A 24,540-nucleotide genomic window follows, 5' to 3' on the forward strand; every position below is an offset into this window, starting at 1 on the left:
AGCGAGAACGACGGGTCCCAAATCGCAGCCAACTCCTGGTTCAAATGCTGCTACTGTTGTTGATAGTGCAAGATGGACACCTCCGTACAATCGTTCACGATATACAGACGAAAATGAGTTGGTTTTCCGACGAGTTCGAGGGTAAGTTCCCTTTATAATCCACTCATGCATTCTCTAGTCTCTAAAATTGTATCAAAAATCTTTTTTTCTCTCAAAATACGCTTCTATGAATGCGATATATTTTAGTATAAGCCGCGTTGCTAATCATGGACGAGGCAGTGACAAAAACTAATTTCGTAGTCAAAAAAAATATTTCAATTCATCATTATAATTATTTTTTGCACCTGCAGAAGTACTTTATATTTCGTTGTATTATCTCATATATTAATTTTCTTCGGGTTTTTCCGTTGCCTGTTGCAGATATATGTATATGACAATTATGCTTATATAACGCTGGAATTATTTTTTATGTCACATACATGTAATTATAATCCTGAATAGATTTGTAATATTGCTTCAATATAGAATAAATAGAGCATCTGGCTTTTTTGATTAATAATCCTTTTGCTGTTCGAGTTTGAAATTACATTTGATCTTCAAGAAAAAATTAAATACCTTTTAAGCGTTCTTTTTAAAAATTTATGAATAGTAAAATCCATAGCTGTTTGTAAAACGTTTTCCATTAATTATTATAGTAAAACAATTTCCTTCACAAAAACAAACTAAAATGAAAAAAGGTCATCATCAACATTATATCAAATTTTAACAAAGAAAAATAGCCATTAATTTCGGCCTTTTTTATTCATAGTTCATAACTCAAAAATAATTTTTTATCTTACAATTCCTCTTTTTTTATATTTTGAGATAGTGTTTGGAAAAACAATTGCAAATATGAGTATTGGATGTTTTTTTAATGGACTGTTTTATTATGTTTTTTCATTATCGCAATCAAAACTTATCAGTCGGTACCTTTCATATTTTTTACTGGCAGCAGTGAAAAACCAAATCCCAATGCCGAATGGGCAAATCACAACTATAGAGCTGGCATGTTCACTTAGCAACAAGCTGGAATTTTGTCTTAAGCATTTTGATTTAGTTGTGTAAAAAGTGAAAAACGAAAAGAATGAACTTTAAAGCAGGAAAAAAATGATTTAAAAAATATCAGTTTGTAATAGACTTCCCCATATTTATTGTTATTATATAAATATCATTTGGTTTAAAGGTGTTTTCCAAGCACACCTCAATCATAACATGTACAGAAGTCCTTTTTCTCAATGAATAGATTGTACCTCTCTTTTTGATGACCACAGTCTCAGTTTTAATCTTATACACTTCAAATCAACAGTAAAACTTCCATGGATTTCAAAGCATTAGTGTTTGTACAATCTCATTCTATATTACAGTTGACTTTTGCAAATGTTTTGTCCTTGAACAAGACTGTAAGCCTGTACTGTAAATGAGTCTGTAAAGTAAGGGATCTGTCATCATAGTATTTACAAAAATTGAAAAAAATGGCATGATTTAGAAATTTGAAGTTTAGAACCAAGAAAAAAAGGCATTCCAAAGAAAAACTCATTTGTGTTCAATTCTTATCATAGAGTACGTGAATGATAATTAAGCTATCTAAATCTATATGAAACCATTGGTTGATGAAAATGTTGATTTTTTATGTATTTTTATTTCTCTTCAAAATGTATACAAAATTTTAAATTGTACTGTAATATAGTTCATAACTCTAGATATATCTCCCTTCCATACATGATGGGGAGTATACTCATCACCACAAAATTCCACTTTTAATCATTCGTAAAACTCATCACAAATAATATCAGGGTTTTCATCAAGGGTTGGGAATTGGAGAATGCTGCAGTAACTGAGCAAAATTCTCGTGATCTTTCCTGATATTTCAAATCTTAATGAAAACCCTGATAACATATAGGTGGGTAGTGGGTTTTGCAACAAAACAGCTGGAGGGCACCAATTACACCTGCAAAGTACTCTCGAACCACTAGGCTTAATATCACAAGCAAAAAATAAAAAAACAAATTAATTTTATTTAACGAGGGTACCATACATTACTGGTAGCCCAGTAGTTTACATTATGGCCCTCCTACAATTAATTAACGAAACTGAAATGAAATGATCAAAGCATCATAAAGCATTTTAAGGATCCCAACTGGCAGTTGGCTATTTACAAGCATGGTCAAAAAACTGAATCTGAACTAATCAGAGATCAGGACAAGTACAGTCTCAGCTAGTGGCCACAGCGGGGCTCGAACCCAACACCACAGGATTGCGAGACCGACGCTATGACCACTCGACCATGTTGCCTCCTATGAAGCAGTCAACAAACAGAAATTAGCACTTGCCTAGCAAAATGTTTCTTAGACCAATGCTATTGACCAGTCACAATGAGTGGTCCAGAGCTTCAATAATAAGTCAGCAGTGCTGGAGCTCCTGCGGTGGCTTCGAAGTTAACTGCCTGCTATTTTTTTCATTTCTATTAAAACATCATTAATCTAAATAACAGCCGGTTATGAACACCTCCTCTAAAACATTTTGAAAGCCCTGGTGGTCATATGTTGATCAGTTGGAAGTGGCTGGTCATTGTGTAAATCCATTGAGCAACCGTCATTCTTAGCCCTAAGCCCATACATTGAGTTTTTTTAAGAGTACTACTAGAGGTTAATATTCTTTGTTCTCTTTTTTTCAGGGTTCTTAACAAACTAACACCAGATAAATTTGACAAGTTGTTTTATGATCTACTAAATGTTGGCATCGAGACAAAGTACATCTTGAAGGGAGTTATTCTGTTGTTGTTTGAGAAAGCTCTAGATGAACCGAAGTACAGTTCCATGTATGCCCAGCTGTGTCTGCGGCTCAGCGAAGAGGCGCCAAATTTTGATGATCCTGGAAAAACTGGCAATTCAGTAAGTATGGGTGTCAGAGCTGTTAGTCTACATTATTTATGTTTTATTGAACCCTAACTCTCAAATGAAATTGTCCAGAATGTAGCATTTTAGGGTTTAATTTGCAGAGGGAGAAAAACTATAGAACATGGATAAACTTTGCTAATGTAATGCATTTAATGCATGTAATGCATCTATACCAGAAGTATAAAATATCAAAATTCTTTGATAAATTTTTTAGACATTCCGACGTTTGCTGCTCAAACAGTGTGAAGAAGAGTTTAACAACAGATCCAAGGCTAGTCAAGGTATTCAGGAATAGAATAAAGACAAAATAGATTTATTTAGAGTTGTATCAAGACATTCACATCAACCTACTACAGTGAAAAGTGGGCTATTTTTTGAGTTCCAAATTTTCTCTGTGTTCCTCGATTATATACTCAGGGTTAGCCTCGTATTAGTGTCTAAGATAACAACAGTAAAGTAAAGGATACACAACTTCAACAATACAAACACTTTCATGGACCTTTACTGCATCACATTAATATTCCTCACAAAATTGGGGCTAGCCTTGAGCAACAGAGAACTCAAAACTGGAATGTAAAATTATTTACCACCTCCAAAACTTTGTTCTAAGGAGGTTAATATTTTAAAGCCCATGTAAATTGAATGGTGTTCATGATTTTATTGTAGCTTTTGATAAGAAAGATGGCCCATTCACACAAGAAGAGGAAGAGCAGAGGTCTAACACCAAAAGGAAAATGTTGGGCAACATCAGGTTTATTGGTAAGTACCATATTTCCTCTATTAAGCTCTAGCTTTTAATGAGTCCCCAGTCTGAGGTGCCAAAGATTAAATAAGCCTCCAGCCTCTAAGAAGCCCCCAACCCCAAGGACCATTGTTGTACTTTTTTCCATGTCCGGCCATTGAAAGTCATTTCATCTGTCGAGATTATGAATAAAAGTAATCATGAATTTCCAAAGAAAAATATCGGAAGGTTGCCCCTAGCTTCTAATAAGGCCCCCCTTCTAAAAACCGCAGTTGAAGAGCACTGAAAAAGAATTAGCCCCAAGGGAAATACAGTAATTAAGATTTCTTGTTGATCCAGATCATGGCGTTCCATATTATAATGGGCCAGTCTGACTTCCCACACTTCATTGGGAAGTATTTTCATTAAGTTTCAAAATAGTGTGTAATCTGCCATGATGAGCTTAGCTCTTGGAGCAAACACAGAGAGTTAATATGTTTAAATAGAAATAATAATAAATTAATAAGAGAAGATCGAGGTAGTTTACTGTGCGGACACACTAACAGGGACCACTTGAATAAAACTGACCAATCAGATTATCACGTTCTCATGCTCTTATTATATCAATGTGCTATCTGATTGGCTGGTTAAAAATATCGAAACAAATGTCGCAATATGATTGGTTGATGATTCTAGTTTATCAAAGTGTTCCCAGTTGGAGTACATGCACAGTAAGCTGGACAATTTTGCACACTTACAACAACAACAAAAACACAAAACAAATTGGAAATATGAAGGAAACCTTAGCAATGTAAAATTTTACCTGGATTTTTTCTAGGTGAGCTGGCAAAGTTTGACATACTGCATGAAACTATCCTACATAAATGTATTAAACAGGTAAATATACATACATATGCATATATATTTATAATATACAGTATATTATGCAATAAACTCAAGGCTGTAAACTGAAGGTGTAGCTTTTACAATAAACCTTATTTGTCATGGTGCAAAATGCTTTCCCATTGCATACCACATGTCATTCTCTATCATTTTTTTGTTTAATGGTAGCACATGAGTAACATGAGTAATACATGGATATGGACACAACTTGAACAAAGAATCTTATTCTAAAAAGAATGACATGTGGTCTGAAATGGGAAAACACTCAAAAAAAACACTAATAAGGGCTCTATTTTTTTCGATGACATCCACTAAAATGTTCAATTTCATAGCATACCTCGCCATTCTCCACCCATCTCAACCCCCCATTTATTTATTGCATATACCAGGGTTCGTGCTACTCCTTGCAATCCTTGAAAAGTCCTTGACTTGAAAACTCGTTTTTAAGGGCGCTTGAAAAGCCCTTGAAAATAGGGGAAAATGCCAAAACTCCTGGAATACTCCTTAAATTTAATGCAAACTTAATGCTATTTCTAACTTACCTTTTAAAATAAATAACGATTAAAATTGATTGAAGAGTTTCTGGTTGCTTGTATACTGGTTGGTTGCGTGTCATGATCGTTTTGTATTGGTGGACATGGCCCCGGCTGAATTAGCTGCCCTGTAACATTGAATCAATGTTTAAACCACGTTCTAATACAAAAAACTTTGTCCTTGAAAATCGAATTTTTGTGCTTGGAAAATTGCTTAAAAAGTCCTTGAATTTTGAAGCGAAAATGTAGCACAAACCCTGAAATACAATCACACTATTTATATAATAGGGTATTACAGCTGTACATACAGTACTAGTATGTATTTAATTAGATATGTTTGAGGATGTTCCACAGTTGACATCTTATTAAATATTCTTTTTTATTATATTTACTGTATTCAGTTTTTTCTCTTTTTGATGTCTTGTTTTCAGTTATTGGACAAAAAGAAACGTGCATCTGTGGCCGACACGTCGGAAGACATGGAATGTCTCTGTCACTTGATGAAGACAGTGGGACCAAGGATTGATGTGCACAAAGCCAAGGTACTACTTGACTTTTATTAGAAGACAGAAATCCCTAATAATCCATTATATGTACAGTATATAAAATATTTAGCAAATTTAATTAGTCCTCAAGTCCGAATAGGCTATTGACTCATAGGCCATGAGGGCATGAGGACTAATATTGTTTTAGTCAAATCCAACTAGTCAGTCAAACATATAGATGCAGACTTGTAAGTGACAGTTGCTTCAGTTTTCCCAGTGGAATTAAAATATTGTCCTGCACACAAAACTACAGTGTCTGTGTTAAGGAGTACTACAAGGATTACGAGGCAATTTTCTCATGTTTTCTTAGGACAGTAAACAATATTGAAACAATCTATAATCAATATGTTAAGTGTATGCTACATTGAGTGTATAAGCAGATTAAAAAATCTGCCTCAGTTTGGTTTTTGCGGGACTCGAACCACTGACCACTCGTTTGCTAGATGAGATCTCAACCGCTTGGTCACTGAGGCTTTATGGGAGAAGTTCGTGTTAATCTATAATCAATTTTTAATTAGAGTTTTAAATTATGAGATACTCTAGACTCTTCCACAGTCTCTCACTTGTCCGTTCCATCTCTACGCTTAGAGACTGTAACGGTACAATGACCGAAAGGACTTATGTGTCCCGAAAGCTTGGACCCAGCGTGCTTTGGGAACCAAAATACTCGTCCACAGTCTCTCTCGTTTTCGCCGCCATCTTGAAAATATTGAAACGAGAGAGACTGTGGACAAGTATTTTGGTTCCCAAAGCACGCTGGGTCCAAGCTTTCGGGACACATAAGTCCTTTCGGTCATTGTACCGTTACAGTCTCTAAGCGTGGAGACGGAACGGACGAGCGAGAGAATGTGGAAGAGTCTAGAGATACTCTAGCTAATTCGTTGGGCTTGTGGACATATTAATGGTAACTAAGGGATGCTGGAACCATTGATTAGGCTCCCAGTGTGCCCTTCATTAATCTATTAAAATAAATATCTCTAATGTATCATTTTTTTATTACATAGCCATTGATGGACCAGTACTTTGAACGTATCAAACAGATCATGAGCAGACCTGATCTACCATCAAGAATACGATTCATGATGCAAGACGTTCTAGAGCTAAGAGAACACAAGGTTGGTATTAGTGGCATGCACCACTTGCCACGAGAATAAAAAGACATGGCGGCCATGTTGGATGACATTATATTTCCCTTTAGCTATAATATAGCTATAATCCACATATTAGTGGCGTGCACCACTTCCCATGGGAATAAAAGGACAAAACGCCTCTTCAACGTTTTTCAAAATGGCTGTTTAGTATCATAAATTATATTGCTTTATGAAAACTAATAACTAAAACTAATTGAATTGAGCAATATGAAACCCGCATTCAGACCATGTTATTAATGCTTGTTGCTTTAAAACTGTTTTCAGTGGATTCCTCGTAAAGCAATCCAAGATGTTGGTCCAAAGACAATCTATCAAATCAGGCAAGAGGCATGGCAGGTACAGTATGGTATTAGTTTTCAGACTAAAGTAATGTTTTACTGATGGAATGGAAGTACTAATTTAATATAATACTATTGCTATGTATTACCATTATCACTATCACCATGGGCTGGGCTGGGCTGGGCTGGGCTGGGCTGGGCTGGGCTGGGCTGGGCTGATAATGCATTGCCTCTCATCCTGCCAGGCTTTGTGTCAAATGAGTTGTTCAAGTGTTCTCTTCTTTGCTTGAAGGGTTTTTCTCCAGGTTCTCCATTTTTCCTTCCTGAAACAAAAAACAACTTCAATCTTAGTCTGAGATATTCCCTTTATCTCCTTTCACACATCTAACATCATCAATTGATCATCATCATAATTCTCAAGAAAACATGTTCTAAACCAAAGCGTGTTACTGCAGTTTTACATTTTCTGCCGACTCAGACATTCCAACGGCTTGTTCTGAAATGGGTTTTTCGCTAACATTGATCAAAACTAATTAACTAGTCGGTACCTTTCATGTGTTTGATTGACGACAGCGAAAAAAAACTATTTCAAAACAAGCCGTTGTAATGTCTGAGTGCGCATTATGTAAAACTGCAGTAATGATTGAGTCAAAACCCTTTTCCAGGATTTTGGTCACTCTGGACCAACACCAATGAACAACCCACCCATGCTGAGAAACTCCCCACCTCATCATACAATGAACTGGCAAGGAAGACCAAACTATGGAGCTAAAGTACCATCCCATGTACACGGACGTGGTCTGAATGACGTGTTTATTAGAGAGAATGAAGAAAGAGGACTGTTTGACCATGAATATGGTAATGGAAATGGTCCCGATCCACAGCGGGGCTTTGGATTAAGGTACATTTACATGTCCATCCTAAATAATATTCATTGTGGAATGCATGATGTTATATACTTTACTTATAGACAATACAGTATTACATAATAATTGTGTTGCATTTAAGACCCAAAAATTTGCATTTTAGTCTTGGAATACACTATTTAGTATTCAGTATTCAATATTTCATGTTGATCAGGGCTTAACATAATGGTCAGACAATGTCCAACCAGAACTGGCACTTGTCCAGGCACATCTTTGCCTTGCTGGTCATTTTGACCAGTAAATAGAAAATGAGGTATGACCAAGCTAAAACTTTGCTAGCGACCATAAATGGTGACTGGTTGGCCGTTTTCTTAAGCCTTGCTTGATGAAGTTTTGTTCAAATTGCAAGGTATGATGAAGATGATTATGACAGCTTCACACCTAAAGATCCCTGGGCTACCTTGGCATCAAGTCACAGTCCACAGCGTGGGTCATCTCCTAATGCTTCTCCACCTGCCTCTCATCATCAACATTACGGTAAGACTAGTAATCAAATCTTCTGGGAATCATCTTTATGGGCCCTTAGTTTTGTCACTGTTTGTAAAAGAGCTTTTGTTCATCATAACTAATAAGCTATGGTAAGACTAGTAATCAAATCTTCTGGGAATCATCTTTATGAGCCCTTAGCTTTGTCATTTCTTGTATAAGAGCTTGCTGTCTGTTTTGCTCATTATTACTCATGAACGATGGTAAGACTAGTAATCAAATCTTCTGGGAATCATCTTTATGAGCCCTTAGCTTTGTCATTGCTTGTATGAGAGCTTGCTGTCTGTTTTGTTCATCATTTCTAATGAACTATGGTAATCTTGACTAGTAATCACAGCTTCTGGGTCCAGTTGTAGAGTGCAAACAATAATTCCGTGAAACACTAATTACTAAATGTAGTACAAAAAAGTGCTAATTAAACAATAGAAAACAATAGAATTTGCATGAAATTGATTGTGCTAATTATAGATAAGTCATAGTGCTTGGGAACGATGTTATTCCGGGCGAAAGCCCTTGGAATTAAATTCGGAAAGATTAATTTCCGAACTCGCTGGGAATCGAACCCACGATCTTCGGAAATGTACTACCGATGCTCTACCAGCTGAGCTAGAGGTCAGACTGAGAGCAGGCCGGAGTGAAATAGATGTTAGGTAGCGGTAATTGTGATGCAAAGATGCATCTATTTAGCATTACTAAAGTTTCACGGTTTTCATTGCTTGCACTGTATGAAGGGTGGATAGTGCAATCCAACCAATAAATCATATCCAGTGAAAAAATGTATTGGATATCAGCATCGACTTATCCGCTAGATTAGGATTTATCCTTTGGATATCATTATCCACTCTTCTTATAACTGGGGCCTTTGGAATCATCCTTAATTTTAAGCCCTTGCTTTTGTCATAGTTTGTAAAAGAACTTGGTATCTTTGTTTTGTTGATCAATTAATGAGCTAAAATTATGTCTTCAGGTAACAGGCGCCCTCTGACAAGACCAAGCCCTTTGAATACTGATGGTGAGGTATGTACAGTGTATGAAATCTATCTTTTGCTTCTAATTGATAAATTATCTCTTTATACTCAGTCGCATATTAAGAAAGTTAAATTAGCCATTTTTGAAGTTTTGAATTGTTTAAGGTGAAAGGCTTAAATTTAGAGTTGCAATGTAGGTATTAAGTAATGGTGTATATTAAGGCGCATTTGAAAACGCCATGTTGAATTTACGCCATGTAAATAAACATTATTATATATCTGGACATACAACTTGATTATAAATTCATGAAAAGATTTATCTTCTTGCCATTTTATTTATAATGTATTTTAAGCTCTGAATCCTGGCAGATCAGTGTCATGCAAGTGGTTTTGATCAACTATGGCATTGGGGAATCATCATGTAGCCTTTACAGTATAACCCTTTGTAATGTTTATTTTGTATTTGCATGTAGATAAGCCTTCGTCCAGCAAAGGATTCTATAGCTGCCAAGACTCTAGGGATGGTAGGAAGAGCCGGGCAAAACCAATCTAAACTGGTAAGTTATTCTTGTAGAAAATACCAGTTCTAAATTCGTCAGTAGAAACGGAGGGGGGGAGATATTTGGACTAAAATAGAAAGACGATTAGAAATGTTTATATCATAATGGACATGAAGAATAGACCTCTTCGGCTCTGACGTAATGTTTTCCCATTTCAGACCACGTGTCATTCCCTAGATTATCATTTCTTTGTTTAAAGTTTGCGCTCGGTTGCACATGAGAAGACACATGAATATGGATACAGCTAAAACAAAGAATCTTATTCTCAAGGGAATGACACATGGTCTGAAATGGGAAAACATTACCCCAAGCCAAAGAGGTCTATTATAAAACAACTTTGCAAGATGCTGTTTGATTGATAAACACATTTCTTTGCTTTCATGTGTGGAGTCAAACATGTTTATTGCATGAAACGTGGTGTGTTTTTTGTTACATGAAACAACAGTTTGGTGAGATTCATAGTAAATAAACAGACTGGCAAGCTGTGGAAAAGTGATAATAATTAATAATAATAATAGGGCTATCCTAAATTCGCTTGACTGACCACGAAACAATGGTTTGAAGTTGAGACTGGACTTAATTCTTTTATTCATCAAGTTCAACCTCAACTTGTAACCATTGTTTTGTGGCCAGTCAAGCGAATTCGGGGATAGGTCTATTGTTGATCTACGTAACTATAACATTTCATGGGTGGAGTCAAATATGTTTGTTGCATGAAACGTGGTGTGTTTTTTGTTACATGAAACAACAGTTTGGTGAGATTCATAGTAAATAAACAGACTGGCAAGCTGTGGAAAAGTGATAATAATTAATAATAATAATAGGGCTATCCTAAATTCGCTTGACTGACCACGAAACAATGGTTTGAAGTTGAGACTGGACTTGATTCTTTTATTCATCAAGTTCAACCTCAACTTGTAACCATTGTTTTGTGGCCAGTCAAGCGAATTCGGGGATAGGTCTATTGTCGATCTACGTAACTATAACATTTCATGGGTGGAGTCAAATATGTTTGTTGCATGAAACGTGGTGTGTTTTTCTCGCATGAAACAACAGTTTGGTGAGATTCGTAGTAACCAAATAAACAGACTGGCAAGCTGTGGAAAAGTGATAATAATTAATAATAATTGTTGATCTACGTAACTATAACATCTCAAATTCATTAGGATGCTTTAATGAAGTCCAAGGCTCCTCCAATCATTGAGAAACCAAAGCCAAAGAAGCCCCAAGGACCAAGCAAGGCTGATATTGAAAAACAAATGGTAAAAATGAAGTGTACTTAGAAAATTTAACAAATTTACGATGGTTGAGCGTGGTATGTCCTCTTATTTACCACGATATGACGTCAAAAGTTGGTCAAAATGTTATGGACTCAGTGGGTCCATAACTAATTTTGACCAACGTTTGGCGTCATATCGTGGTAAATAAGAGGACATACCACGCTCAACCATCGTAAATTTGTTTTTTACTACAAAACTCACAAAACTCTAGGAAATAGACTGCACGAAATCTTGCATGACGCCATTTGTTGGTATGGCCTCTTATTTACGACGTTTTTTAACCAATCAGCGCGCGAGAAAATTTACAATTGTGGTAAAAAATAGTATTTCTATTCATTTACATTATGAATATTGAAGAAATAGAAAACATAGTATGTGTGTGTATGTATATTAGAGGTTATCAGTCAGCTAAGCATCTGATACGGCTGTGTATTTTACATGTAGTCATGGAGTCATGGAGTATTATTTGGGTGAGCCTTTAGCTAGGCGAGCCAAAATACAATATTTGGCAAATGTACTATAGCAGCTGTGTTATGTTATGGCATGTGTACCTGGTATTTCTATAATTCGTTATTTATTTTTTGTATGACAGGATACCATCCTCATTGAATATCTCTCCAACAAGGAAGATTCTACTGCCATTAAGTCTGTTAAAAGCATGAAAGCAGAAAAGTAAGAGTAAAATCTTTTATTTTTTTCAGTTCAAGGCTGAAATGCAGGCCAAATACAGCATTACTAATACCAGACAAATGTCTATTATAAATAGACTCTGCCTGAGATTATCACATGTTAAGAGCTTGATATTGTTTTTATTCACGAGTTTCCATATCCTATTGCAAACTCGCTCACAGACTCTATCGTTTTGCGATGCAATATGGAAATTTGTCGATATCGACCCTAAATGTGTAATAAAAAATATTTTACCATCCAACTATTTACTTTATGTAAAATCAATACTGAAAATATTGAGTTAGGTGTCATAGGCACTTTAATGTGTGCCCAAACTGGCCAACCATTTTTTGATGTGTCGGCTGTTAGAGTTAAAAACTGAAAAAAAGATTATTTTTAAGGCATTCAAAGGACTTGCTTCTACAAGTGCTGTTAGCTGGAGTGAACAAGAATGATGAAGAGAGACTGTTGATAGCTCAGCTTGTACAAGCAATGCATAAGGAAGACCTAGTCTCAACAGATAATATCATCCAGGTACAGTACAGTTTGCTTGTCTATATAATTCAAGTATATTTCTAATAGAATGATTTGAATTGTCGGGGGGAGGGGGGGGGGTAAAAATGACATTCATTACTTGCCAAAGTGCATGTGCTTACGAATATATCTGCCAAAATGAAATCTATCATGGTGATTTTACTACACCAACTTGAAAGTTATGGTAGCAAGCATGGTGATGACTAGGGATGATGATGATGATGGCAGTGGTTATCATGTTTATGATGGTGATGACTAAGGATGATGATGATGAAGATAAGGGTTATGATGGTGATGATGATGGTAATGGTTATCATGTTTATGATGGTGATGACCTAGGATGATAATGATGAAGATAAGGGTTATGATGGTGATGATGATGGCAGTGGTTATCATGTTTATGATGGCAATGACTAAGGATGATGATGATGAATATAAAGGTTATGATGGTGATGATGATGGCAATGGTTGTCATGTTTATGATGGTGATGACTAAGGATGATGATGATGAAGATAAGGGTTATGATGGTGATGATGATGGCAATGGTTATAATCATGTTTATGATGGTGATGACTAAGGATGATGAAGATGAAGATAAGGGTTATGATGGTGATGATGATGGCAATGGTTATCATGTTTATGATGGTGATGACTAAGGATGATGAAGATGAAGATAAGGGTTATGATGGTGATGATGATGGCAGTGGTGATAATGTTTATGATGGTGATGACTAGGGATGACAATAACAATGATAAAGATAAGGAATATGGTGAATATGACAAAATAATATCAATAAAAATACTTGGTACTGATATCAATTTCGTATCCACCTGTAGGGAATGCGCAATATTCTAGAGGACAACAACTATAATGAAGGAGACCTGTCGAACACTAATGAATATATTTCTGGGCTGGCCGCCAGGACAGTCATACAGGTACATGCATCTACTTTATACTATCAGAACCTTGGCTTCTTGAGCTTAGTATAAACATAATTTACCCCCAAATATTTCTTTCTTTATCAATGAGCATACTACAACAAAAAGTTTATGATTCCTAAAATATTAAATATTTCAAATAGAAATAATATACAGCTTGGGCATACCATTTCCTATTTCAGAATATGTCATTCCCTAGAGTATAATTTCTTTGTTTAATGGTTGCACATGCGAAGACACATAAATATACCAAAGCATCAAATTCTCAAGGGAATAAAATGTAGTCTGAAATGGTAACATATTATGCCCAGATAGTTAAAAAAGAGTTTATTCCTAGTGACAAAATTAACTGTCATTGCAGTCAGTAAGCTACAAATATTTTGGTCATGCAGCAAGGACTGTTCAACGCAAATTGTCATTGTGAAAAGATCCTATATCTATTATACATATTGAGATTATCGCATGTTAAGAGCTTGATATTGTTTTCATGAGTTTCCATATCATATTGCAAACGAGGGAGTCTTCAAGGGAGTGAGTGATATATGGAAAGCGAGTGAATAAATGGATATCAGGCTCTCAACATATAATAATATTTGTTTATTACACATTTAGGGTAGAGGAAGCGACAAAATTTTCAATTTCCATAAGTTCACCGTGAAGTGATATATCGTATCACTTCACTGATATTACTTTTATTCATAATGGTAATTGAACTGAGTGGAGTGCAATTTGATCTGAAATCAAATGCGCGATTACAAAATCGCACGACCGCGTAGCGGGAGTGCGATTTGTAATTGCAAGTTTGATTTCAGACCAAAATTGCACGACACGAAGTTCAATTACCACTTTATTATATCCATTTTGAAATCTTTTTTGAAAAAGACGTTTTTTCCAGTTAAACCGACATGACTTACAATCTAAAAGCAGTCGATTCAAACATGCTGCCAAGAGAACTTGTTTATATTGATCGAGCAATGATTCTCATTTTGAAAACCAACACTTTCAATCCAAAACTAAAATGAATTTATATCGGACCAAAAGGCATTACATGTATTAAGAATTGTTTACTTACATTAAATAACAAGACAATCCTGCCCAAAAGGGTTGTAATGAACTGGCTGTTGTCCATATTACAGCCAATGCTCACTGCTTGTATTTTTACGATTTCTGTTCAACATGTTTAGATCACACTTGTGCCCACAAAACAGCAAAAATCAAAGGTTGTTTAGTCCTTCAGTTGTCCTTAAGAAGTCACGTAGCTCAGCAAAAATCTTCTTCTTAAGAAAAACTTCTTTTAATGACTGTATTTTCGATGTGTTGTTATGCTTTAAAGATTGAAAAGGAAACCACTTTCCACGATCAGTCGCCAAGAAGTCACATTCAAAAGATGCCGATTGCATTTTCTCCCACTGCTTTTCGCTGTAATATCTTCAAATTACTTAAGCAGTTACTTTACAAAGATGCTTTTTACGATTTTAAGTGATCAGTTGGTCTTTTTAAGTCCTTTTTACGGCTTTTAAAGTCTTTTTTTAAGACTTTTGACGGTAAAATCGTTCTTCAGAAAATTTTTTTTGAGCCGTGGCTCTTTTTTTTCGCAAGAAGCGGTGAGCTCAACACTCAGATGGATTCCTTGATATAATTGGCTAGAAAATGACGTCTCTCTTGTGATTGGTTCATATCAGTTGATGTGCAAAATCGTTCAATTTAGAGCTCAAAATCGTGCAATTTATGCTGAAATCACTGCTGCAGGGAACCAATTAGATTGCAGAATTTGCTTGTGATTTCAAAATGGATGTAATAAAAGGCTTTATCACACTGATATCAAACCTAAATGTGTAATAAATAAAATTATGTTTTTTATTCCAGTAATTTTTCTAATAAAAGATACAAAGCTGCATGCTAACTTTCTTGTGTTTCAGGGAATTGTTACGTTGTCTGAGGTCAGTAAAATGCTTGATGGTGAAAAGTTCCTGCCAACATTGCTCCTGGTGTTGAAGAAACTAGAACAAATGAATGGACAGGTACATGTAATAATAAACAATGAGTATAGGTTATAGGACTACATGCTCTCCAATTTGGAAATAATAATTATTTCCAAATTAGAGAGCATGTAGTCTTATAACCTATACTTATTATTTAATTATTGGATGAAAAAAATTCCGAGGACTGACAAAATTGGAAGAGGCCAATAGGCTGAGTCTAATTTGACAGTCAGAGGAATTTTTTGAATCCAATTATTTCCAAATTGGACAGACATGTAGTCCTATCGCAGATTAATAATATCATCCCAAACTATACCATACTGATCCCATAAGTCATAGTTTTCCCTCGAAAGAATGCAAATGGATACGATCCAAATTAGTCTTTAATCTGGACAGGAAAGAGAATTTGAAAATGATACGATAGTTGCTTATATGGGATTATAGAGGGATGATACAATTATAAACAATAGGTTTTGATGATATCCAGAATTATCAATCAATGATTCTAAGAGCATCTGACTAGATTGCAGAGGGTCTTGGGCTCAAATCCCATCTGGGGCTCAGCTTTTTCTCACTTTCTTATGGTTGATTTCTAAGTTGATTTACTAGATACTATAAAGATCTTATAAGATATTAAGATATTATATATACTTTATATCATATGATCTTAATTTCTAAATAGGAATGGCTCATTGGTGCATTCAATGAAAGCAAGATCAATCTGATGAATTATTTGCCAGGTAATGAAATTATGCAACTTTAATGATTATATTACTATGATTAGGATGACCTCTGCAGTCCTACTCCATTTTCATCCTTTTAAAGCCTGGCCTCAAATGTTATATCAGACTTAAACTATGTTAACACTCAAATCATAGTTGCATTAAATAATAGCAGATCTAGAGTAGCACTCCATTGCCTTCAAACAATTGTGTTATAAGGCATGGCATTTGGGTCAGTTTCTATACATTTACTTTATTGTTAAAGTGCCTATCAACCTTCTTACAATATTCACAGTATTGATTAGACATGGGGTAGGATGCGATCAACCCGGAAAAAATTCACACAATGTAGTCTGAATGAAGCTTCTTGAAGTTCTAAATGCTGTGACGTATGAGGAGGCATTTATGGTTATTTGTCGTTTGTTGTCATTTCAAACGCCCTACTATGTGAAAACTAACTTGCAATAATTTCTATAAGAGCTGCAATGTGGAAGAAAATTACACATTTCAAATTTAATTTATGTGTGCCTGTATTGTTTTGTATATTAAATGAGTAAAAAAAAACCTTTATAACTTCAAGAAGCCGCACTGAAACTATACATTTTTTATCTGCTATTATTTAAATAGCCACATTATATTTAACTTTTTTAGCCCAAAATCATCACTGCTGTGAGACTTGGGAGGTTGGCAAGCTTCACAACATATTTGACTTCTTGACCTTTTCTTTCTTTTTTTGTCAACAGAACAAGATCGCTGCAACGAAAAGATGATGGAGATGCTGGATGAACAGGTACATATATACCATAGTCTAAACCTACTAATGGTCTATTACAAATCCTGCACTGTGATTAGCCATCTGAAGTCTCCCTAGGCATCATGGGACCAAAAGCAGCCTGATCACATGACATATAACTCATGCCCAATTCCAACACACCATGCCTCCATTTCGCCTTTACTATGGCAGGCTAAAAAAGTTTTCTATTTTGAGCCCTGCCTTTTTTTAATCAGAAAAATGGGGGGGGATGCACAATTGTTGGAAGAAGCTACAAGCCTTGCTTAGGGGGGATCATATTTTTTTGCATGACTTTAAGGGGGGTGTTAAGAATTATTTTGGACATTTCAAATTTTACCAGCCCCCCCCCCCCCCCCCTTCCATACATCATGATCGCAGCCTAGGGTACAGTCTATGTGCATGTCCAACACACCTTGCCTCCCCTTTGCCATTACCACTCCCCTATATGCATACAAAGTTATTTTGTCCCCGAAAAATCTTTTTCCGGCCCCAAATGAAACTCCATTCCTTTTTTTTTGTTGTTCCAGAGCCTGTCGTTTCTGTTTCCACTGCTGAGGATCCAATCAGAACTGTACAAGAAGATCGAAGAAGACCCTAATTCCTCTAATATCTACAAGTGGATCAAGGAAAACATTGATGTGTCACTTCAGAGCCAGCCGGAATTTGTCAGTGTCCTTACCACCTGGTAAGTTAACCTTTTACTCTTTCTTGAGGTGCATGTTATGCCATAGCCGGCATGTTCATTGTCGATATCAAGGCATTCTGCATAGAGAGAGATAGAGATGATGGTGGTGATGACGATGATGATGATGATAATGAAGTGTTGAAGATAGAGATGATGCTGATGACGCTGGAATGATCTTAATTTGAAATGATTTGATCTGATTCCATTCATTTTCAGCATCCTCAAGTATGCTACCCATGACAGTACGATGGGTAGAGGTGTAGACAAAACACAGTCCCCTGACAAAGACCTGGTTGAGAAGGAGAAAAGTGCCATGAAAAAGATCAAGGTAAGGCATTTGTCTTATTTCCTTCATAGACTCAGGAAAGATCAGACTGTCAAAAGAGAATAAATATTACAGTCACAACACTTGAACTGTAAACACTTCTCTTTTTTGTTGTTGTTGTTGTTGTTTGTTTTTTTCTAGTTTTTTGTTGTTTTTTTTTTTTAATTTTCCTCACCTCCTCATTATTGAATCCTGAACTTTATACTACTCTTCCCGGTAGACCGAGGTAGTTGTGATTTTTTAATTGCCTTCGTAGCATCTGTTATGTTATCTGCAAGTACATTTCAAATCAAAATTCAGTCAAGTGTTAATCACGTGGTGTAAAAAACTTGTCCTCGTGGTACAACATTGGCATCACGTGGTCGATTTGAAATGTACTTGCGGATAACATAACAGATGCTACGAAGGAGGTTAAAAAATCACAACTACCTCGGTCTACTGGGAAGAGTAGTATTTTTCAAACCCTCTAAAATGAAGCATTGAGTTCAAATATGTGAAGTGATGAAAATAAACAGTTTTTCCAAATGGCTCAAGGAATGTTCTACAGCATGCATTTTAAACAAATTTTTATCTTTCAGCCGCTTCTTGACCAATTTCTCCATGAAAAGATTGATCTTCAGGTAAAACAAATGTTATCTTTGATTTTTGTAATACTGAAAAAAATTATGTTAAACAAATAAAATAACATTATTGGCTCATTTTGTTTTAGGTCAGAGCATTGTATTCTCTGCAAGTATTCTGCCATACTAATTCTTTCCCAAAAGGTAAGTAAATCTCATTGTTTAGATGAGCAACAAGTTTGCGCTTTAATGTCACAAACCCTGGGCTAGGTCGTATGAAGAGTGGATAACAATATCCAACGAATACTGAAATCTTATCCAGTGGATAAAGTTATTTTATCCACTGGATAAGGATTTATCTGTTTGGTAGCGCTATCCACCCTTTGTACAACCTGCAACAGCTTACCCGAAGATATATTTGTATCAAAATGTGTCTGAGTGGCCTTGGTTTGTGTAGTGGCACTATAAGTTGCTTTTTTCTCTCCTTAATTGAGAAACATAAAATTATTAATTTATCATTAATTTTTTTTGTTTCGTCAAGGACTTCTACTGCGCATGTTCATGCTGCTGTACGACTTGGAAATTGTTGAAGAAGAAGCATTTGTCAAGTGGAAGGAAGATGTTAATGATGACTATCCTGGCAAGGGAAGAGCATTATTCCAGGTAAAATGATGGTAACTGAGTCATTCAATTGAACATTTTTATTCCCGGCTCCATCCCGTTCATCCTCATCCCACCACATTTGAGGACCTTGGAAAAAGATGATGATAGCTTCCCTGGCAAGGGAAGGGCATTATTCCAACTGATTGTTATTCCCGGCTCCATCCCAACCACTTTCACCCCACCCTATCCCATATCAACAAATTTGAGGGCCTTGAGAAAGGATGATGATGGCTTTCCTAGCAAGGGAAGGGCATTATTCCAGGTATAATGATGTTAACTGAGTCATTGGATGAAATATTTTTATTCCCGGCTTAATCCCAACCAACTAGTGGGCTTTGGAAGGATTCCTTGATTCAGTGCACGTTACGTCATCGTGGCCTCTCAGGGGAGCATTGGTGCCATTAACAAAAGATTTCTCTTTAGCATCCATTGTTAACGGCACCACAGTGGCCGCCATGCTTTTGTCTTTTGACTTTCTTGGGAATGCTTGCAACCCATCAATATTTGCACTGGCAGACTGGTAGACTAACGACCAAGGAGGTTTATAACAGGATGGATATTTGCATAGGCAGACTAATGGGGATTATATCTGAAAGTATATTTGTATTTTGTGTTAGCAGACTAGTAGGCTTATATCTTGGTGACTTAAAACCAACAAGTGTTGTATTTCATTACAGCACACTGTGCCTTTGCGTGACATGTTTCTTTTATCTTTCACAGGTCAACACATGGCTTACCTGGCTTGAGACTGCAGATGAAGAAGGATCTGAATCAGAACCAGAATAGGATTAAACGCCACCCGACTCTTTTCTGGAGGAAAAAACTCACTAACTAAATCATCTCTAGGTCAGAATTTCTCAACCTCACTCTTTGTGAACGGAAAGCTGTTTCACCATTAACCTAGTGGTATGGAACTTCAAATATGACCCCTGGGTTTATGTCACACAACACTATAGTAATCTCGCGTGACACCTTTAGGCTTGCGTGATATCCACAGCCTTGGCCAGATACTGTGCCTATTTATCATTAATATAATAATCTTGTGCTGTGCATGCTTGAATTTTTTACTTTGCTAGGAGCAGATTGTAGTCTAGTCTGGCATTACTATTGCATCTCCATCATTGCTGAGCAGTGACAAGCAGTTTTTGCAGGGAGTGGGGAATCAGCAAGAGATCTATTGATCATTCATTAAGTTCTTTTGTGTAGCCAAAAAAACATTCACCAATCAATTTCTGCCTTTTTTCCCTCATTTTACAGTACCTATCGAAAAAAACGTGGGCACCTAGAAATATTTCAAGTATGTTTCTTAGCTAATCATTCGAGCATGACTGTTATCTTTCCATTATCTTGTGGTTAGAAAGTCATTCCGATAGAACATTCCGGAAATATTTCTAGGTGCTTACGGCTTTTCGATTAGCACTGTGATTTAAGAATTTTTTATTTTATTCTCTCTCAACTCGGCTATTTTCCTTATGCCCTGTCAAAGCCTTAATTTTTTTTTTTAAATATCGGAGAGCATTTTTTTGTTCCTCTTGGTTGTTACTAAATCTTTAATTTTTTTGAGCCCAGAACAAGTGAGCATTAATCTTATATATCCACAGGACAAAATTACTCTGTCTTATTCAATGATATACAGTGTTTTGTTCTGTGGTAGCATTGCCCACTATAGATCGGATGTACGAAAATACATTCGAATGATAGTGAGCAAGGGAAACAACTTTTCTGCTTGCCGACTCTTTACCTAACTTCATGTCTTTCAATTGCAAATAACTATACACATTTAGCTAGACGTTCACGCCATTAGGAAATGCGCTTTACAGTTCACAACACGAGGTAATCCCTATTACGTTGATCAACACTAGGGAATCGCCTTCACATTGAACAACTAAAGGGTATCGCCTTTTCAGTGAACAACACGAGGGAATTACCTTTACATTGAACAACTAAAGGGAATTCACTTTACAGTTAACGCGAGGAAACCCTTGAAGTAGAATGCATTGCTTTCATAGGTCAAGGGGAATCTTCATCAAAATATTTCTGATGTAATTTTTTTAACAGTGCACCTTGCATGGGAATCCCCTTTAACTTAGAACGCATGTTAAATGCTTAGTGTTTGATAGACAATGGGCAATCTCCGCTAAAATATTTTGATGTATTGCGTTGAATGTGAAGAAATGCTAGAGTGCAAACAATATAACCGTGAAACTTTAGTAATACTAAATAGCACAATTTCTTGCAAATTCCATTGTTTTCTATTGTTTAATTAGCACTATTTTGTACTATTTAGTAATTAGTGTTTCACGGATTTATTGTTTGCACTCAAAAGGATATTCAATAAAGACAGGCAGTTAGCAAGCAAGTAAAGTTTCTCCAGTAAACTTTTGAGCCGATAAACAAGACTATAAGCTTGGGAAATCCCGTGGATATTATGAAGCAACCTCTTATTATGATTTTCTCGAGTTAATCATTCTAACTAGAGGTATCCTGGTATAGAAATCCACAAGGTTATCTTGTTGCTTGTGCTTGGTAATCTTGTAGCACATGCCTCAAGATCAGGGAATCCCCTTGGTAATCTTGTAGCACATGCCTCAAGATCAGGGAATCCCCTTGGTAATCTTGTAGCACATGATTCAAAATCAGGGAATCCCCTTGGTAATCTTGTAGCAAATGCCTCAAGATCAGGGAATCCCCTTGGTAATCTTGTAGCACATGCCTCAAGATCAGGGAATCCCCTTGGTAATCTTGTAGCACATGCCTCAAGATCAGGGAATCTCCATTGTTAACTTGAATTGAATCTTTAACTAGAGAAATTCCCTTGGCAATCTTGTAGCTGCACATGCCTCAAGATCAGGAAATCCCCTTGGTAATCTTGTAGCAAATGCCTCAAGACCAGGAAATCCCCATGGTTAACTTAAATTGAATCTTTAACTAGAGGAATTCCCTTGGTAATGTTTAGCAAATGCCTCAAGACCAGGAAATCCCCATGGTTAAGTTGAATCTTTAACTAGAAGAATCCTCTTGGTAATGTTTAGCAAATGCATCAAGATCAGGGAATCCCCATGGTTAAATTGAATCTTTAACTAGAGGAATTCCAATGGTTAGCTAGGGGAATCCAATAATTATTATCTTGCAGCAAATGCCTTAAAATAAGGGAGTCCCCATTATTATCTTGTAACAAATGCCTCAAGTTCAGGGAATCCCCATTGTTATCTTGTAACAAATGCCTCGAGTTCAGGGAATCCCCATTGTTATCTTGTAACAAATGCCTCAAGTTCAGGGAATCCCCATTGTTATCTTGTAACAAATGCCTCAAGTTCAGGGAATCCCCATTTTAATCATGTAGTAAATGCTGCTAATTTAGGGAATCCCCACAAGTTTCTGTCCTTTTGTTAGCTCTTCCTATTTTTAAGTTGAGCAGATCCAAATAATTGAAATGTGAAAAAGAGATGATTAAAGTCAGGTCATGAATCGTGGATTTTGTGTTCTGCTTAATATGAATAGCTTGTTGGTAAGAGATCTAAAATCTGAGACCGAAATAAATTGTGGGTTGAGAGCTGTGAATTTAAGCGAGAAGTGTCTTTCCCTTTTAATTAGTAGTTCGCAACAAGATAATATCTTACAGCGCTCCTCGATCACACGCGTGAAATCGTACAATTTACCATCGTGACGAAATAGGTTTTGTTGGACGTCAATGCGTTTCAATGACATTCCATAGGCACGTGCCCTTAAAGCTGGGAAACAATTTGATTGGCGTCCACCAAAACTCTATTATGTCTCGATTTTTATTTTTTATTTATTTTTTTATTTTTTTCACGTTCTCGCGCGTGTGATTGAGAAGCGTGGCTGATATGCCACCAGCTTTGAGGTATGACCTGCGCTGGAGCGATATTGGTCTCGGACTGATATTTATAGATCTCCGGGCGACCGACAACGCTTTTTGAAATAGGTGTATGTAAAAAGGTCAAATTAACATTGAAATGGCTCCTCAAAAACATCGGTTAGGCTTCCCGAAACGGCTCTTGAAATGGCTAAACATTGAAGTGGTAACGTTCAAATGGTTTATCAAAAACACTGATATGGCGTCCCGTTGCTTAATGGTTGGAACCGCACATTTTTAATGTGGGAAACATGCAGCTTTAACTACAGCATGTCAACAAACTGACAATGAAAAGCTTTCCGTTTCCCCCCATATCTTAAGGGGAACGACCATTGGAACCTTCCAGAATATTTTGATGTCTAGAAACTCGGAAATGAAATTTTTCATCATAGGTTTTCCCATATTTTTTATTTGAAGTCGATTTTGCTGGATATATTAGTGGTGATTAAAGATCAAAGAAAATCAAATGGTCCGTCCTGAAGTTTGCGAAAGTTGTGCCGGACCACAAACCATGAGAACACTGAAGTGGCTTCTTTTATTCATCGATATGGTCTAGAACAGACTGCCTTACATTGGAATGGCTTTTTCATCGAATAGAATTTCGCTTTTTTCTCTTACATAAATACTCAGTTAAGAATAAACCAATAGCGTTGCATGATACAATAACCTATTAATTATTTAGGTTTTGTTGCCAAAATAAAAACAGTTTAAAATTTTAACAATTGAAACAGAATTTTCTTTTCTTCTATCAATATTCATAGGCATTTTCCTTTGGTATTACAAGTGTCCTTTATTCTTTGAAAGTTATTAAAATATAATTAAAGTCCTTATTTTAACTTTGTTTTCAATTTATAAATTATTTAGATAGAAATTTATTGTTTTGGGGAAGTGAAAAAATTGGAATTCGTCATGACAACAGCAATGCAAGAGGTTAATCAAACAGAAAGAAAAATGGTTTACTGATCGCTTGGAAAAGTAAACAGCCGTTATCTTTATTCCGAATACACCAAAAAATATTGGTAAGAATTCGAGCGAAAATTGATAATAATCTGTTGAACTTCTTTGCGACTGGCGAATGAAAAAGTTAATTTATGATTGTCGTTCGTTCGAGTGAAGTGTTGATTGACGACAATTTATTGAAAAACTGACACGTTCGCACGGCTTTAAACGACAGACGCACTGAAAAAGCTTGAGAAATTTAAGAGACAATCTCGTAAGAATGACCATCTTTGCTTCTATAAAACACTGGAAGGTCACAGCGAAGGTCGGACAAATAGACAAAACCTACCAAATACGAATACAAAAAGACTTCGGGTGCTGTAAGAACTTCAACCTTTTTGTTAACAACAGAGAAATCGCTCAAAATCTGGCACTGGACTCGTGTAGCCCGTTTTACAAAATCCGAGGCGAATTTGCTTGGGAACAAGATGAGAACTCATTTCTACTTGTCAGGGATTCGCTCCTTTTCACCACCTGCTCAAAACAATACCGTTTATTTATGAA

The 24,540-nt window shown here is 36.2% G+C and overlaps 1 protein-coding gene across 1 annotated transcript; it reads left to right on the plus strand.

Moving 5' to 3' along the window:
• The first annotated feature begins 2,718 nt into the window (after nt 1-2,718).
• LOC116302785 (eukaryotic translation initiation factor 4 gamma 2) lies at nt 2,719-22,633 on the plus strand. The gene is made up of 24 exons (XM_089026558.1): nt 2,719-2,930; nt 3,151-3,217; nt 3,603-3,695; nt 4,496-4,554; nt 5,525-5,635; nt 6,643-6,753; nt 7,054-7,125; nt 7,733-7,968; nt 8,343-8,470; nt 9,447-9,496; nt 9,921-10,004; nt 11,174-11,269; nt 11,880-11,959; nt 12,358-12,490; nt 13,329-13,427; nt 15,350-15,451; nt 16,095-16,152; nt 16,878-16,924; nt 17,455-17,612; nt 17,829-17,940; nt 18,516-18,557; nt 18,647-18,701; nt 19,039-19,160; nt 19,881-22,633. The coding sequence occupies exons 1-24, from the start codon at nt 2,856-2,858 to the stop codon at nt 19,944-19,946; spliced, it is 2,256 nt and encodes a 751-aa protein (XP_088882684.1). The 5' UTR covers nt 2,719-2,855; the 3' UTR covers nt 19,947-22,633.
• Nucleotides 22,634-24,540: the final 1,907 nt, after the last annotated feature.

The sequence above is a fragment of the Actinia tenebrosa genome, unplaced genomic scaffold (assembly GCF_029948245.1).
Source record: "Actinia tenebrosa isolate PJP-AT-01 unplaced genomic scaffold, QUT_ActTen_1.0 PGA_scaffold10__47_contigs__length_13832649, whole genome shotgun sequence".
Lineage (NCBI taxonomy): Eukaryota > Metazoa > Cnidaria > Anthozoa > Actiniaria > Actiniidae > Actinia > Actinia tenebrosa.